The sequence below is a fragment of the Gossypium hirsutum genome, chromosome D04 (assembly GCF_007990345.1).
Source record: "Gossypium hirsutum isolate 1008001.06 chromosome D04, Gossypium_hirsutum_v2.1, whole genome shotgun sequence".
NCBI classification, from domain to species: Eukaryota; Viridiplantae; Streptophyta; class Magnoliopsida; order Malvales; family Malvaceae; genus Gossypium; species Gossypium hirsutum.
The window spans coordinates 17656-34292 of NC_053440.1; the positions used below are offsets into that span (position 1 = coordinate 17656).

The 16637-nt window shown below is 32.0% G+C and overlaps 2 protein-coding genes across 4 annotated transcripts; both read left to right on the plus strand.

The window, feature by feature from the left end:
• The first annotated feature begins 1283 nt into the window (after positions 1 to 1283).
• LOC107904231 (WAT1-related protein At5g64700) lies at positions 1284 to 5110 on the plus strand. The gene is made up of 7 exons (XM_016830531.2): positions 1284 to 1712; positions 1809 to 1871; positions 3815 to 3931; positions 4012 to 4246; positions 4341 to 4499; positions 4576 to 4727; positions 4823 to 5110. The coding sequence occupies exons 1-7, from the start codon at positions 1504 to 1506 to the stop codon at positions 4977 to 4979; spliced, it is 1092 nt and encodes a 363-aa protein (XP_016686020.1). The 5' UTR covers positions 1284 to 1503; the 3' UTR covers positions 4980 to 5110.
• A 5086-nt stretch (positions 5111 to 10196) lies between these two features.
• Positions 10197 to 14159, plus strand: LOC107904230 (uncharacterized calcium-binding protein At1g02270). 3 transcript variants are annotated; one of them, XM_016830530.2, is made up of 10 exons: positions 10197 to 10708; positions 10805 to 10909; positions 11014 to 11119; positions 11744 to 11964; positions 12047 to 12123; positions 12220 to 12328; positions 12451 to 12576; positions 12704 to 12814; positions 12899 to 13024; positions 13232 to 14159. In XM_016830530.2, the coding sequence occupies exons 3-10, from the start codon at positions 11047 to 11049 to the stop codon at positions 13481 to 13483; spliced, it is 1095 nt and encodes a 364-aa protein (XP_016686019.1). In that variant the 5' UTR covers positions 10197 to 10708; positions 10805 to 10909; positions 11014 to 11046; the 3' UTR covers positions 13484 to 14159. The 3 variants fall into 3 exon arrangements, with proteins under 3 accessions (XP_016686019.1, XP_016686018.1, XP_040947476.1); XM_016830529.2 differs by having other exon boundaries at positions 10246 to 10708; positions 11737 to 11964; XM_041091542.1 differs by having other exon boundaries at positions 10251 to 10708; positions 12917 to 13024.
• Positions 14160 to 16637: the final 2478 nt, after the last annotated feature.

The following is a 16637-nucleotide window of genomic DNA, read 5'->3' on the forward strand; positions in this document are numbered from 1 at the left end:
GTAAAATTTCATTTTACCCCCTAAAAATGATAAAAAAAGTAATTTAAATCTTTAAAAATTATAAAATTAAAATGATGAAATTATAATTTTACTATCGTAAAAATTACAGTTTAATTTCGACCCCTAAAATAAATTTCTACCTTCGCCCTGCTCAACAATAATTTATTAATTAATTGGCTCTATAATGTTGGCGTTTCATGTGGATATGAATAATTTATTATTAACTATCCAAAACTGCTTTAAACAAGTTTTAAAATATTAAAATCAGATTATTAAAACACATGCACTGTCATCCCTCATTGATTTCTAGTCAAAGGACTCATCATTTCTCAATTATTCAGATTTAACATTCCTCATACCTAAACCTTGTTGTACCAAAAAAAGATAATAAATCCTAAGAAGGCTTCTCTATAAAAGGATATTCCTCGTACCATTTTATATAATTCAAGTATCTGAGTTCAAAACCCTAAAAATTTTGCTTAACCAACACTCATATTTAGGTGTGGAGTTCACATGATTTATATCTCTCCAGGATTTAAATACATGGCAACACGATAATATACTTTTTCAAGCACCCATCATTGAATTCATTTTATTCAAAAATTTTCTCAGACTAGATACCTCACTTTTGTTACCTAACCTTCCTCATGTTCTCGGCTAAGAACTTGGACCGCTCGCTCCTTTTTGAAGGTGGCCTTGTCCACCCACTCCCATGACAAGGTTACTCGCTCAACAAACTACCTCATCAAACACTCGCTTTTTAGATGCAAACTCTTATCTAAGTGTGATCGCAACTCTAACAAGTGACCCCCACTAGTGAATAACAACCTTGTATTGTATGGGATCACTACATCCACACCCTACGTACACTATGTCATTACATTCGCTCTAATGGCCTTCTATGTTACAGTACAATATAAGATGATCTCTCCTATAAATACTTTCCTAAAAATGAAGAAAGGATTAAACTTTTAAGCTCCTAATATACTGTGAGCAATCATTCTTTCAATAACCAGGTTATCCTCATGTTCATTTCCGACTGTAAACTTTTTTAGATGAATAGAACTTCTTTAACTCCATCACATACTCCTTTGTCCCTCCTTACTTTCTCCTTACCTCTTCCCTTATTGTATCAACATGACCAAATACTTTCGGTTATGTTATATTGGAAAAGTCCACGTAAAAAGCATTGGTGAAACAAAAGTCTATTCATGAATAGCCAATGACTGACTCAGATTACATATAATATATATGGCATGCATGGCATCTGTAGCTGTAAGAAACTAGCTCTTTGGATTTTCAATATCCCTTGCATTCATTTGTCTTCTCTTCAACCGCTTTTTTCGGCCCTTTTTTTCTTATTGGGAATCGGCCAGAAAAAATAATTACAAAATTCAAACAAAAACAAATTGGTGACAGCCGTTTCGGGTCTTCCTCTTTTCAATTAATTTTAGCCATTTCTTTTCTGCTTCACTCGATTGTGAAAGAGGAAAAAGCTTTACGATGGCGGTAACGGGAAGAATGAAGAAATGGTCGGGGTGGTCACAGTCACAGATGTTAGCCGCCATGTTGGCGGTGCAGCTGTTTGCAACCGGTCAGCAATTGCTTTCCAAAGTCGTACTGAGTCAAGGATCTTTTATATTCGCACTCATGGCTTACCGGCATTTGGTTGCTGCTCTTTGTGTTGCTCCTTTAGCTTTCTTCCTCGAAAGGTTTTTGTCTTTCTTTTCATATATAATATAATTTGATAGTAAGAGTGATAAGTTAATGTTCCAAATATTGAGATGTGTGTGTGGCGAATTGTGCAGAGAAAATTCAAAGAAGATGGAGTGGTCGACTTGGTTGTGGCTATTCATCAACGCCTTAACAGGGTAAGTCACTTGAGTTTCCCGGTTTGGGTTTGGTTTGGATCTAAGCATTGCGTGGAAACTACCAACTTTTTTTTACCTTTATTGTTTTGCACGTTTGGCTGATTAATGATTTATCATTTTATCATCAAAAGCCTCACGTGGCAATCAAGATTTTTTTTCATATTTTACAAAAAAAAATTAACACTTAAATTTGAGATTTAATCTATAACAAAATTTGGTCCTATATTTTTATAATGTTATTAATTAGTCCAAATAGTTAATAACGATAATTTTTCGATTAAAACATTACGTGGTTATATATAATTTGAATACACCACAAGTCTTAAAAGACTGACACGTAGCTTCACATTTTTGTAGGATTGCATCGTTTTTTTTTCTTTGGCATTATAAAACAATGGTCAAATTTCAATTTTGGCCTCTAGACTATGTTGAAAATTGACATTTAATTTATATATATACCTTAATTTTCGACATAATTTGATCCCTCTACTTCTATAGTGACATTAATTGGTCTAAATGGTTAATATTGTTAACTATTTTAATCAAAATAATGGCATCAATTTTTCACAAGAAAACTATTCCAACCGAAAAAAAAATATATTTTATCATGACGATTTCGAACGGGTGTTTTTAGAGGAAAATTTTAATCAATGTTTTCAACGTTATTTTTATTGTTATATGACTATCAAGTAATAGAAGTAGATGAACTAAATTCGAAAAGTATAATATTATATTCCTGAAAATAAAAATAGAGGGACTAAATTCCAAATATTCAAAGTATATAGGTATGTAGAGCATATTTTAATATTCAAATTTTTTACTCTATAATTTGACATAAACAGATAAGACAAGAACCATACTAGTTATAACAATAAAAGAAAAGCTTCCAAATAATGTTTAATGATAAAACTACCATGGAAGTCTTGTACTAGGAGTCAGATTAAATTTTGTTTCCTCTAGCAAATCAATCCTTTTACATTTGTTCAATGAGAAAATTAGTTCTTTTTTGTTAAAAAGTTTATCCATTTGTACTGTTAAAAATTAGACTAGCTAATGAAATAACTAAATAGTGATATATGACTTATCACGTGTATCTCATACTGACCTATAGGGACCAGTTTTTATCCTTATCCTAGGTTAAAACTTAAACTAATTTACGCTTTCAATGAAATTCTAAATTTTAAAAAGCAAAATTTATTAAATACTGATGTTTAATTAAGCTAAGCTTGGTTAATTTAATCAATTGTATATCCATATTGGAAAAAAAAATTCAATTTATTTTATTAAAAAGTAAAGTGTTATTTTTAAAAAATATATAAATTGAGTATGATCAATATTTTCGAGATACATATAAAAAGAACAATTTTATTAAGACAATGGATTTAAGTTTTTATTTTGGTTGTTGATTAAGTCTTAATTTGATTAACATGAGTATTATTGTTAATATAGAAGGACGTGAATTTAAATGTACTAGAGTGCATTATTGGGTATCAAAGAGATTATTTAAAAAGAGTTTTGTTTTTAGTTTGGTGATACACACTTTACATTCCACTTTTTTGAGACGTAATGCTAATAGTTGATTAGACGCATAACGAAGGACAAAGGTTGATCTGCTTTTGTTTTATTTCTACGTTTTGCCCATCGCTTTCTATTTGTTTGGTGTTCTCCACTTTGGAATGATGTGAACCACGAGGAAGCTTAGGTATCTTTCCAGTTAGGCATAATAACTTCTTGGTCCTTCAACTTTATAGAGAATATTATTTTAGTTCTTTATTTAATTTTTTTGCCTATTTTAACTTTTCAACATGTACTTTTTATCAAGTCACCCCAAAATAAATGAAAATAGTTAATATTTATTAGTTTTGCTGACATGACGAAATAAAAAAGCTTAAAATTAACAAAAGCATGTATTAATTGGATGAGGCACATGACGATTCATGCAGGATAACAGCCGCCATGGGACTCTTCTATTGTGGACTTCGAGATACTACAGCCACATATTCTTCAAACTTCCTCAACATACTTCCCATTGTCACTTTTGTCTTCTCCATCATTTTCCGGTAACTTTGATAGTTGATGTTGCATTATGTTATAATATAATTTAAAAAGGAAGCCAATGAAATGTTGATTTATATTGTAGAATTGAGAAGCTTGGATTAGGCAGCAAAGGTGGCAAAATCAAGACTGCGGGTGCAATTTTGTGCGTGGGAGGAGCACTGGCAGCTAGTCTGTATAAAGGAAAAGTGTTTCATCTCGCTGATGGTCACCATTTTCACAGACCTGCAGTCATGGAAGTTTCTAAGTCTCAATGGACTCGTGGAACTTTCATGCTTGTCGGTAGTTGCGTCTGCTACGCTAGTTGGTATATATTGCAGGTTTGATACAATCATCTAATTATTAATTAATTAATTAACCTCTCTTCTCTTTGTTTGATCATAATGGTTGGGTTTGGTTGTCTCAAACAAACAGGTGAAGTTGCTCAAAGTTTTCCCATGGAAATACAGGGCAACGCTGCTAACATGCATCATTGCGTCCATACAATCAGCAGTAATAGGGCTATGCTTAAACAGGAGCAAGGCAGCCTGGAGATTGGAGTGGAATTTGCAGCTGATTACAATAGTTTACTCGGTAATGTTACTGACACAATTGCATCTCCGTTGAAAGACCAAGATTTGAATTAGCAAGGATCTTGAATTTTATGCAGGGTGCATTGAGTACGGCAGCAACATTCTGCTTACTTACATGGTCGATAGCTAAGCGAGGCTCGACTTATGCCCCAATGTTCAATCCTCTGGCCCTAGTTTTCGTTGCCATATCAGAAGCTTTAGTGCTTGGTGAACAGATAAGGCTCGGAATGTATGCTCTATTTTCCTTCTACCAATTTCTTTGCGGACATAAAAAGGTTTTAAAAATCAATAATAGACTTTACTGACTCATTCATATGACTTCAGAGTGCTTGGAACGGTTCTGATAATAGTTGGGTTATACTCATTTCTGTGGGGGAAAAGGAAGGAACTGAAGTGCTTGCCTTTGTCAAACGAGGGAGTTGATGAAATGGCCACAGCAGTCCCTGAATCTGTCGAGTTGAAGAGCTTGGCACCTGTTTAAAGCGTTTACGCCGTGGAAGGAGAAGCTCCACAAAATCCAGTAGGAACTCATTTTTGTTAGGGTCTGTCTATTTACTTGGAAATTACTGTAAGTTGGAAAATAAATTCAATGCTTCTCCAAAGTTCTCTGTTTCCGGGGTCCAATTTTACAAGTCGTGAAAGCGGTACTAGAAAATTATCGTATACATGTGGAAATTGAAATTTACATTTCAGAACAGATGTTAGTTAAAAAATACTATAAGAAAATAATAAAACATAATTTAAAATTAATTAATAATAGAATATGAAATATTTATAATATTAAAATTAAAATAGATTAGATTATGAGTAAAACAAAACTTAAATACATAAATATATCAGATTAAAATACCAAATGTACTACAATTAACAACATTATTAATATATACAACTGATGATGAAGCTAATAAATTATAGATATCAAAATAAAAATATAAGATACTCATAATTTAAACTTACAATTAAACATGACTAACATTTAATGCATTGGAAATGGCCCATTTGCCATTTAAGGCCAAGGCTTAATTACCACTTAGGTCCCCCTTTAATTATTCTTTCATTTCATGCTTCTCCAACAATTTAATCCTTGTACTATTTATATAATAATTTAATCAATTTAATTACTAATTAATTTTACTTAATTAGTTACTAAGTAATTTTTATTTCTAATATAATTGTTCATATTTTTATTTTCTAATTTCGTACTCGCATTGTAAGTACTTAATAGAAAATCTTTGAACGGTTTGATTTAATAAATTCGGATCTTGGAATTAACTTCTTCGACACAGGCTAAAATCGAGTTATTACAACCATGAGATAAAATAACAACATATCGGGAGAACGAATTTATTCCAAAGAGATTAAGGATGAAGGTAACACACTTATGACAAGGTCATTGGACGAGCACTTATTAAGTAGCTTTCGTAATGATATATAATAAAGGAGAGCTTAGTCACGATACTTTAGTGAAATGACTTCGTGACTAAATAATATTGTAATTAATAGGTGAAAACTGAAACTTACTTATAAATTATTTGAGCATTAATTATATATTTCAATTGTTCCCTCCGCCAACTCGGGATAACGAGAAACGAATTGCATGTAGAACCAATAGATAGAATTAAGTCGAAACGATGAAGTAAGATAAATAGATCGCATGTATCACTATTCGCAATGAATGCTTTTCTTGCTAAGTACAAATATGACTTGATGATTAATTTAAGGTTCTTCGAACTATTATTTAATTAATTATAATAAAAAATTGAAATTCGAAGATGAAATTGAACTAATTAATCATTATGAGATTTATTGAACAAGGAAATTAAATATATTTCCTTATAGATTCTATTATAGTAAAGTTGTTATTACTTTAACAGAATTGGAATTAAGTTGAGAAAATTATTTAATTGATAAATTAATTTTTTTAATTAAGTAATTAAAATAATTAGTTAAATAATATTTATTTTGGGAAATAGAAAATAAATTTAGCCCTCATATAGTATGAGGGGCGGCAACCCTAGTAGAGAATACACGCAACATTCATACAACTCAATTAGCCCTCCTTCAAAGTCGTCATCATAGCTTCGAGAACATCATCCTTCTCTGTTAGCTTCTGCGCAATGGAATTGAGAGCCCCTTACATCTCTTCCACGTTAGCGTTGAAAGCATCCAACACCTATACCTTGAGCTAATCTCTCCCCGAGTCTCGATCCAAAGTTTGCCCCTCAGCTACATGATGGCTTTCCTTCATATTACCCACATAACCCTCGAGTTTCGCAACCTTACCTTCCAAAGCCAATAGCATATCCCTCAATCTACTCGCTTTCTTGGCCCCATGGGTTTACATTGGGACATTTTGATTTCCAACTTCTTTTTCTATCTCAATTCGGCACCTTCGAACATTGGCTCTAATACCAACTATCACAGGGCTAGAACTTTAGTTTAGCAAACTGCGTAGCCTTAGGCAAAAACTTTGCTTCAAATCTACCTAAGTCAACCTAACTCTTGAAAAGATGAGAATTCACAAAGAAATTCTCAAAGACACCGAAACTTTGCAGAAGCTAACACTCAAGCAAAAAAGTGACAAACAATTAGAAAATGTCACAAGAAAGCAATGCACAAAAGATGTTTAAGTAAATTCTCTCATTATGTTTGATTACTTTGAATAAAGTACAACTGAGTAAGATGGGATAATTACAAATGAGGGGAAAGACCTCTATTTATAGTTTCCCAACGATACATTTTAAATTACATCGACTGCTAGATTAATGCCTATCTACAAGATAAGAGTTCTAAGTGATATAAACACTATACAATCTTATCCCTTAGGACTACAAATATTCACTATGATAACTCTGATTTACTGAAATGTTTCACTAGGTCACTAAAGCTTCAAGTAGATAGGTTTTTCCATATGTTCCACAAATTAAGCTAATTCAGGTGAGTTAAATAAGCTCCATTTAATCAATTGACCTCTATGGATTGTTTTGTGTGCATTCATCGCGAGTTTGGATCTGTGACTCGTGACATATATGCATGTACATGACTAGTAATTTAATTTAACCAAACAAATTTAATTACTATTATTTTGGTTAGGACTAAAATTTCAAATTTTGAAAAGTACTAGAACTAAAATTGACCAAATCATAAATGACAGGGACTAAAATTAATCAAATTAAAATATAATGACTAAATCTACAACTTTCGCAAAATTACAATGACTAGTAGTAAAAGCTAAACTATAAAAATTGTAATGGAGCAACAATAGGACATCAAACTACGAAAAGATGCTAAAGACGGGGAGAGGATGGCAACAATCACAAATGTCTTTTTCCTAGCCTTAACATGGTTTTTGTTTCCCGTCTTAATTGAATAAAACTAATGGCTCCCCATGTTTCGCGTTGGGTTAATTGGTCTTTAACCAAATTATAGAATAAAATTTGAATGTTAAAATATACTTCAAGTCTTTGTACTCTTCGTGCATTTATAATTTAACGTTCATATTTTTACTTTTAAGAATTTAATCTATCTACTTTTCGAATTTAAAAATTCAATTTCAATTGTTGACATCATTAAATTTTGCTGCTAACTTTGTTGGGATGACATTTTAACTTTGTTTTAAAAAAAAATACTCACATGGTAGCCATGTAAAAAAAACATTGCAATGGATGTGAATTTAATAAATAATTTTAATCAAAATAGAACATTTAGGCTAATCAATGGCATTGTAAAAGTTGAGGTATGAAATTATGTCAATAAGTTTAAATATAAAGATTAAATCTTAAATTTGAGCATAGTATAGAAACCAAAATTGAAACTTGACCATTATATAGTCTATAGAAAAAAATACGATGTCATGCCACCTTGCCACATTCATACTCTTTTTTTGCCAAGACGTTTATAAATAGTTGAAAAAAAAATCACCTTTAACCTTTCAACTACAAATAGCTTTTTTTTTTTACTAAGACACTTATAAAAGTAAAATAATAAGATAACTGTCACATATAAGTATCTAAATTATTTAGACTAATTAATGCCATTGTAAAAGTAAAGGACCAAATTATGTAAAATTAAAATATAAATATTAAATATCAAATGAAAGTATAATAGAGAAATCAAAACTACAATTTTACCATTATCTTATAATGAATCAAAAGGAGAAAAATCATGTCATTAGTTGGTCCAAATAATCAACATTATTAATAGTTTTGGTAACTGATGTAGATTTTTTTTTAAAAAGAGTTGTTCCAAATCATCACATAAAATAAATTTTTTGTTAGAATATTATAAATTAATACATTGTTAACTTACACTCTAGCCTCAAAAATTTTTAAAAAATTTAAGTCTTTTAAAAAATAATATAATCATAAATTATTATATGATAAAATTATATTTTAATCTCTCAAAAATTTATAATTTAATTATTCTCTTTAAAAAAGGTTTGGATTCTCAAAATATAACATGATTTCAGAAAAATTAAATCATATATAAGAATTAAAAATTATTTTTTTAGAATTTTCTCCTAAACCCTAATTTTAAAAATGATTTTAAGTGATTCGATTTTGCTTTTTGTTTTCCAATTGTCTATGATTTGTCTCTCGTGTGTATATAAGTGCAGGAAATCAAAGTTTTGATGTATAAAACACAAGTAGTTAAAAAGGTAAGTTGTCTACTACACATGAATGGTAGTGGGTGGCACCCAAGTTCACAGATTTTGGTCGGTCTAGTTTCCAATGCCAACTTGTGCAAGTTGTGGGTCATCTTGCTTATAATTTATATTCCTTAGGTTTCATGGTAGTGGAGACTGAATCGCGTCTCCTTTCGGCTTCATATTCCCAAAAATTCCGCCTTTCATTTTTTTCCTTTTCTCAATTCCTCCTCTTTTTGCTTTTAAAGTTAATTATACCTTTGGAAACAAGTTTCAACGCGGAAAAAAATAACGAGGAGATGATGGTGCAAAAGAGGTCGATTCATTTATATAAGTAGAAAGCCAAAAAACAGATAAGAGGATAGGAAAAAAGTTATGGGGGGATAAGGTGGCTAATTGCAGAAATAAGTGCTCGTGGATTGCTTAAAGGAAGAAGCAACTCTTTCTCATTGTTTGGAAGAGTATTTATAGAAGATGTCTTCTTGTTTACTAGTGTGACATGACAAATTATTATAGAAGAGGTTGTCATCATAGAGTATGTGAGAGATGTGCATAATGGGGTTCATTTTGTTATTCCTTCATGTAATACGAGGTTGTTACATTCAATTAGGCCTTAGTGGTCCCTAAATAGAGTGTTCATACTTAGAAAAGTGTTCCCACTAGAAAATGGGTCTAGATGAAAGGAGGATGTCTCATCAATCAGTGAGCAATTCAGCAACGAATGGTTGATCCAGGAGGTTGAGCAATTGAAGACAGCTTGACAGATGGAGAGTAAAGGTCTACTCTCATATGTCGAATTAGAGCTTTCTGAAGGTGCCACATGTCTAGTTCATGTGGTGGTATAACAATTTTAATGATTCAACCATCATATTTTATAATCATTCATATAGATTATACATATTAAATTTGATGTACTATAACCATTTGTGCTATGTAAAAAACTTTCGACCATACAATAAGTTTAATGATACAAAATTGTAAATTTCTAAAAATAAATTCCGAAATTCGAAAAAGTAAATAAGATATAAAGGATAAGAACATAATGACAGTTATATCAATAAAATAAAACAAAAAATGAAAAAAGATAGTATAAATATAAGGAGAGGAGTAAGTGGTGAAATAAACGAATTCTATAACAAGAAGAAGGTAAATATGAGGTTGGGCTTTGTTTTAGTTGAAAGCAGAGCAACCAAAGACCATCGTCCGGGTGGCGGTCGTGGTGGTGCTTTCACTTTCTCTCTTTCATGAATGGGAAACCGCCGCTATTTGTTTCTTTCAAACCCTTAACCCAAAATCAATCCTCACGTCCGTTCAACTTTCAGGAAGGACTCTGTTTTTGTTTTTGATTTTGTTTTAATTATTAATTCATTATTATCATTTTTCGTTGGATTTTGTTGTAAAAATCGAAAATGAGAAAGGATAGGAGAACAAAGATGAAGGGAAGAGTGTCAAGGATTGGAAGCTATGCGATTGCATCTTCCTTGAAGGATCATCCTCACCAACCCTGCATTACCTGCACCACTTTTAACATCCTCGCTCCCATTTACAAACGCCTTTCTCATAAGGTTTTCTTATATATATATATATATATATATATGTTATTGCATTGGATTACTCTTTTTCATTTTTTGTTTTGTTTTGCAAATATTGAATGGATTCAGGACCAGAATAGCCGTGAAAGCGATTATAGGGCATATTGGTTGGCCAGGAACCAACGAATATTGGATTCTTTATTATAGGAGAGATCTTCCATTATTTGTCTGCAGGTATCTCTTCTCATTCCGATATTATTGATTGTTGTTATTATTATGAATCTGCAACAGCCTTTTTTTTTTTCCCTTTTTCATTATTCTAATTTACATTGCCGTAGGAATTCTGGGTTGGAAATGACGAGCTTGTAAATATGTATGAGAAGAGGCTTGGTGATGCTGGTTATCTTAAATTCAAGCTTGGACGTACCAACAACCGTGGTGATGGTAACTATTATTATTTATTTATCTAATTCAGTATATGAATATTACGAATAGTGTCTCAATATGCAGCCGCCAGGCATACTTTTTAGTGCTTAACCAGTAGGCCATAACTAAGTCAGCAACCGCATAAGTCTTGATTAGGATAGCTGATGCCGACAATCATATAGTATCACTTTTCCACTTGTTGAGGGAGGCTGTCTTGGACCTTTTAACGGAAAAGTATTTTCTCATTCGGAGTTTTGTCTCCTGTATTTCGAGGAGAGCCCGAAGAAATTCACAGAGTTTAAGAAATGCTTCGGTTGATGTAGATATGACCTGCTAAAGAAAGGCTTTTGAGCCTTGGTTGATGGTTCGATCCTGCAAGCACAACTTGCATAATTAATATTTCGTACAATACTTGCACTTCTCCCAACTAAGACACTATTTGAAGTCTCATGAATTGGGTTTTGAGGTTTAGGCCTTTCTACTTTCTATTTGCCCTTTTTCGAAATGGTTTATAGACATTGGGGTTCATGCATTTTGAAGGAAATGATAAAATGGTTACCTAAAGGTTAAGCAATGAAGTGGTCTATTTTTCTTCCATTCTAGATTCCTTCTAACTAGACCTTTTTCTGTTGGAGATAACAGGTCCGTTAACTGCGGTGCATAAGGACTACTTTAGGGTTATTAATTATAGGGAATTGCATTTCAATGATTGTGGAGACCGGGTTGCACAATTGCTTCATGTTGAGTTGGTTACCCCTGCTTCACAATGCCGAAACAACGATCCTTGCCAAGAAATTCTTATTGTCAATACCCATTTGCTTTTTCCTCATGATTCAAGTTTGTGTATAGTGCGATTGCATCAGGTAATACACCCTTTCTTACTTAACCTCAACTTTTTCATCAATACGTTTTCTTATCCTTGTTATATACTAATTCTTTTGACAGGTCTACAAAATCTTGCAGTATGTCGAATCTTATCAGAAGGAATATAATCTTAATCCTTTACCAATTATGCTTTGCGGGTGAATATATGCTTCATTTCTTTTAGTTTGGACCAAATACTAATATCTTGCCCTTGTAGAGCCACACTAATTATTTTCCTTCTCATTTTCCTACAGAGACTGGAATGGGAGCAAACGCGGGCACGTTTACAAGTTCCTTAGGTCCCAAGGCTTTGTATCATCATATGATACTGCTCACCAGTACACCGATGCAGATGCACACAAGGTAAATATCTCTACGCTCCCACTAGGAGTACTATAGGAGGACATTGATATTTCACTTGACCTTTTGCTAAAACTTTTAATTAAATGTCTAGTAATTTTCTGATACCTGTGTTTTAAGAACAGTGGGTTAGTCACCTCAATCATCGGGGAAACATATGCGGTGTGGATTTTATATGGCTTCTCAATCCCAATAGTTATCGCAAACTTCTGAAAACAAGTTGGACTGAAGCAGTATTTGGCATGTTCAAGGTCAGGAGCTTAACATTGTCGTTCTACTTCTTCGTTCCCCTTGGTTTTCATTTTCTTTCTCTGCCCTGTCAGAATGTGTTTTTACTCCTTTGGAACATTTTTATCTGACGGAAAAGTTCTATTTCAGAATCAACTAAGGAAAGCTTCATTGACAGAAGATGATGCGTTTGCTTTTCTTAAGGCTGACAATGATGGTGATTACATTACCTACTCAGGTTTCTGTGAAGCTCTTCGACAGGTATTAGAACTTCCCTCCAATTGGGATCTCTTTTTTTTTTCTTTTGTCATCTTGTTTCTTAGTAGGAGAACATAACTACTACAGTGTTCTGTCTTTCTACAGTTCAATATAATCGGTCATCGCTATGGACTAAGTGTTGAAGAGACAAATGACTTGTGGGTTCAAGCAGACATTGACGGAAACGGTGTTGTTGACTACAAAGAATTTCAGGTAACTCTTATGTAACGTTTTCTCAGGTGTTGCAAGAAGCACTATGCCGTTGTTGTGTATATGGTCTATAGACAACGCATAAATAATGTACAAAGCATTGAAAACAGACATTGCTAACTCAAATTCTTACGAAATCCATTGGGCAGACTTATCACACACACACACACACACACATAATGCTAATGCTGCGGAATAATGATTTTGCAGCTGCGAATCTGGAAACCTACATGGTCAGAGCCAGGAGATGGAGACATCAAAGAAGGCCAAGAAAGGGGCCATAAGGTGACTGAAAAATATGGTAGGAAGAAGCAAGCTACTGGTTTTAGTGTGAAGAATGCAGTTTTATTTCCTCCAGAAGTGGAAAAGGGAAGGTGGCCTGAAAATTATTTTCTCTCTGATCACGCCCGACTTACAGTGGTGTTCTCACCGATAACAATGCCTTGTTCCCAGCTAGCATAATGACAAAATTTGAGATGCAAGGAAACTTACATGGCAAATTTTGTATGGGGCATTGAAATGAAGAGAAGTTGAAGGATCTAGAGTAGACTGTGCTCTATGCATGTTAACCATAGGAGTGCCCCAGGGAGAGCCTGAAAATGTTTTATGGTGCAACCCTTGTCCCATGGTTCTTGTAATACTGTTTGGTCAACATCAAGCTGAAGAACCTCAACTCTCTCATACTATCAAGCAGGGGACCCCCACTCCAACGCCAATGATCGCAGGAACATGAAATTTAAGGGCATCACTCCATCGAAGTGGCATTTCGTCAGTGATTGGGCGGATAATGGAACTGGTTCCCCTTATTTGCTGGTTAAACAGGGGAAATGGAAAGGAAAGAAGAAGCGGAAGGTATACATGTATATATTTATATATATTTCATTACATATAGGCAGGTTACAGGTAGTAATCAGTCTTTGGGTAGCATGGTGAGTCCATCTTAGAATAGAGCAGTGGCCCACTGAAATTGTGCAGTAATGTAAAGTACTAGACTATCATTTGAAGCATCAGAATGTATAGAGCGAAACCCCCATGTTAGTAGGTAAGGTGAAGGAAACATTGATCCAATAGTGAATCACTTTGCAGACAGATTATATATAAACTCCACCCAGTAAACATAGTAAAAATTTATATTTAAGCATCGTTTCAGAGGTTTTTTCCATTATGAAATTTTAATTTCTATATAAAGCTACTTTTTTACTTATTTCTAAAAACCTTTTACATGAATAGAGTTGACAAAAAAAAATTAAATGTAAGTTATTTTCTAATGAATGATATTGTAATATATTTTTTTGCCACCATCTATCTTTTTAATTTTAGAAAAAATATTCATTATTTTATAAACTGCACATATTAATATTTAGTATTTTTATGTATAAATATTTTTTTCACAATCTTTGAGTTTTTAATCATAAAATTCAATCAGTGATTAATGAGAACAAAAAATGAGGATTCTTGCAACCAACATATAAGAACTTTAGAAAAGAGGAAATTAGGAGAGGTGAAACTAAGGGTTCACTTCACTTTCTATATGCTTTTTTGGAATGGAATAACCTCCATTGTTTCAATTATGAAATTTTTACTCTAAATATATAACAAAGTTAAAATGCCTTTAAAAATTAAAAAATATTAAAATTTGTAACATTATTTTTATTTATTACTTTTTTTTTAAATTTCAATATACTTAATTTAAAAAGTTTTTAATGTATAAAACATTTTCAATTTATTCAAACAGTTTAAATTAAATTTTTAACACGGTTTTCAAAAATTCTTTAAAATTTCCAATTAAAATTCAAATGTATATATGTTGTTATAGTGCTGAACAAGAAATTAAGGTGGTGCTATGGAGGTTGAGAGTTGGAACAAGGATAATGGGATAGGCTAACTCAGAGGATAATTGCTTAGAGTAATTTTAGGATGCTGAAATCTGATCTTTTCGTCACTAATCAAAGTATTTACAGGAAAGATCCCCTGGTCCATTAGCATGACATGGTATATTGCTATGAAGAAAATTATCCTCATCCAATGCGCGAAAGATGCATACCATGAAGTCCATTATGTTATTCCTTCAATTAGTACAACGTTGTTACGCTTAGATAGATCCAACATAATCGAGGCTGTTTTTACACTTGAAGAGTGTTTACACTTAAAAAGCGGATGGCTGATCCTTTGAGAAAGGCAAATGTCCTTACCCCAAGGCTTTGAGAATAGATGGGCAAGGACACGGGATGTTGGTGTTCCCTTTGTCCAAGTAAATGGCTCGTTAAGGCATAGTTTTTAGTGGGGTCAACAGAAAGGTCAACGTTTTTTTTTATGTTGGCACGTGTTCGAGTAGCAAAAGGGTATAACAATAGCCCCAAATTCGAATAAGAGGTTACAAAGCGGCTTTCCACAATATATTGAGGATCTAGTGGTAGGAAATAACTTACCCTACGAAGCACCGGAGTTGTTTTAGGGTAACTGTCATAAATGCAGAATTTTAGGGGAAAAGTGCTCGTAACATAGAGCATTGACTTGACATTGCACAAGTGGTCAAATGCCATTGGTCATGGCTGTTTCCCCAGAACGACGTGTTTAAGTCTGTCAAGGAGTTCTATAAATGTGGTTTACTATTCTTCCCAGAAACTGCTTTTGTCTCTATGAAGTTTCAAAGTTTTTCTTTTCTATTGTTTGGAGTTCCTGTTTGGGAGTAACCAAATAATTAACAAAATTTTTGTTACTCCCTCATATATTTTATGTACTATTTTCTTTAATATGGTTTCGAAATCAAATTTTGATATACTAAAAAATTAATTTATAGATTAAAAATTATTAAAAATTAAATAAAGAAAGAAAATTGTTAAGACAAACCAATATTTGGTACTACTTCAAAATTAAAAAAATATTATAATAAATACTAAAGTAACAAAAAAATACCTAATATAATAAATATCCTTCAAGGAAAATCCTAAGTAATTAAAAACAAAACAACAATTAATTTTCAATAATTTTAAAATTTATCTTTATATAAAATAAATTTTGTAGCATGCAAAAATAATATTTTTTTGAATATTAAATATTGGTTGGCCTCAATCAAATCCTAACATAATTTTTAGTATGCAAAAATAATATGAAACATACTTTAAAAAACATACCAAAAAATATGAAAGGTATTTGTTTAATTTTCAATATTTTAAATTTAGTAGTATTTAGTACTAAAATGTATTAGTGATATCAAAGATTACAAAATTAATAAAAAAATATGAGGGATTACCAAATATATTTATTTTCATGTCTTAAAATTTATTAATATATAATAACTTTTATAAGTATACAAAAACATTTTTTTATACCAAAATTTTCAAGGACACACTAAAAATTACGAAAGACTACCAAATAATGGTTCACATTATAAAATTTTAATTATTTATTTTTTAAAAAATTTATTAGTATATATAAGTATGTAAAAATATAAAATATTGATTTCTTGTGCTAAAATTTAATTTTGAAAGCATACCAAAAAAGTCCGAGAGATTATCAATTTTTTTTAAAGAAAGTGCCGAAAAAATTATGAGTAACTATCAAATAATGATTCGTGTTATAAAATTTGTTTTATTTATTTAATTTTTAATTTTTA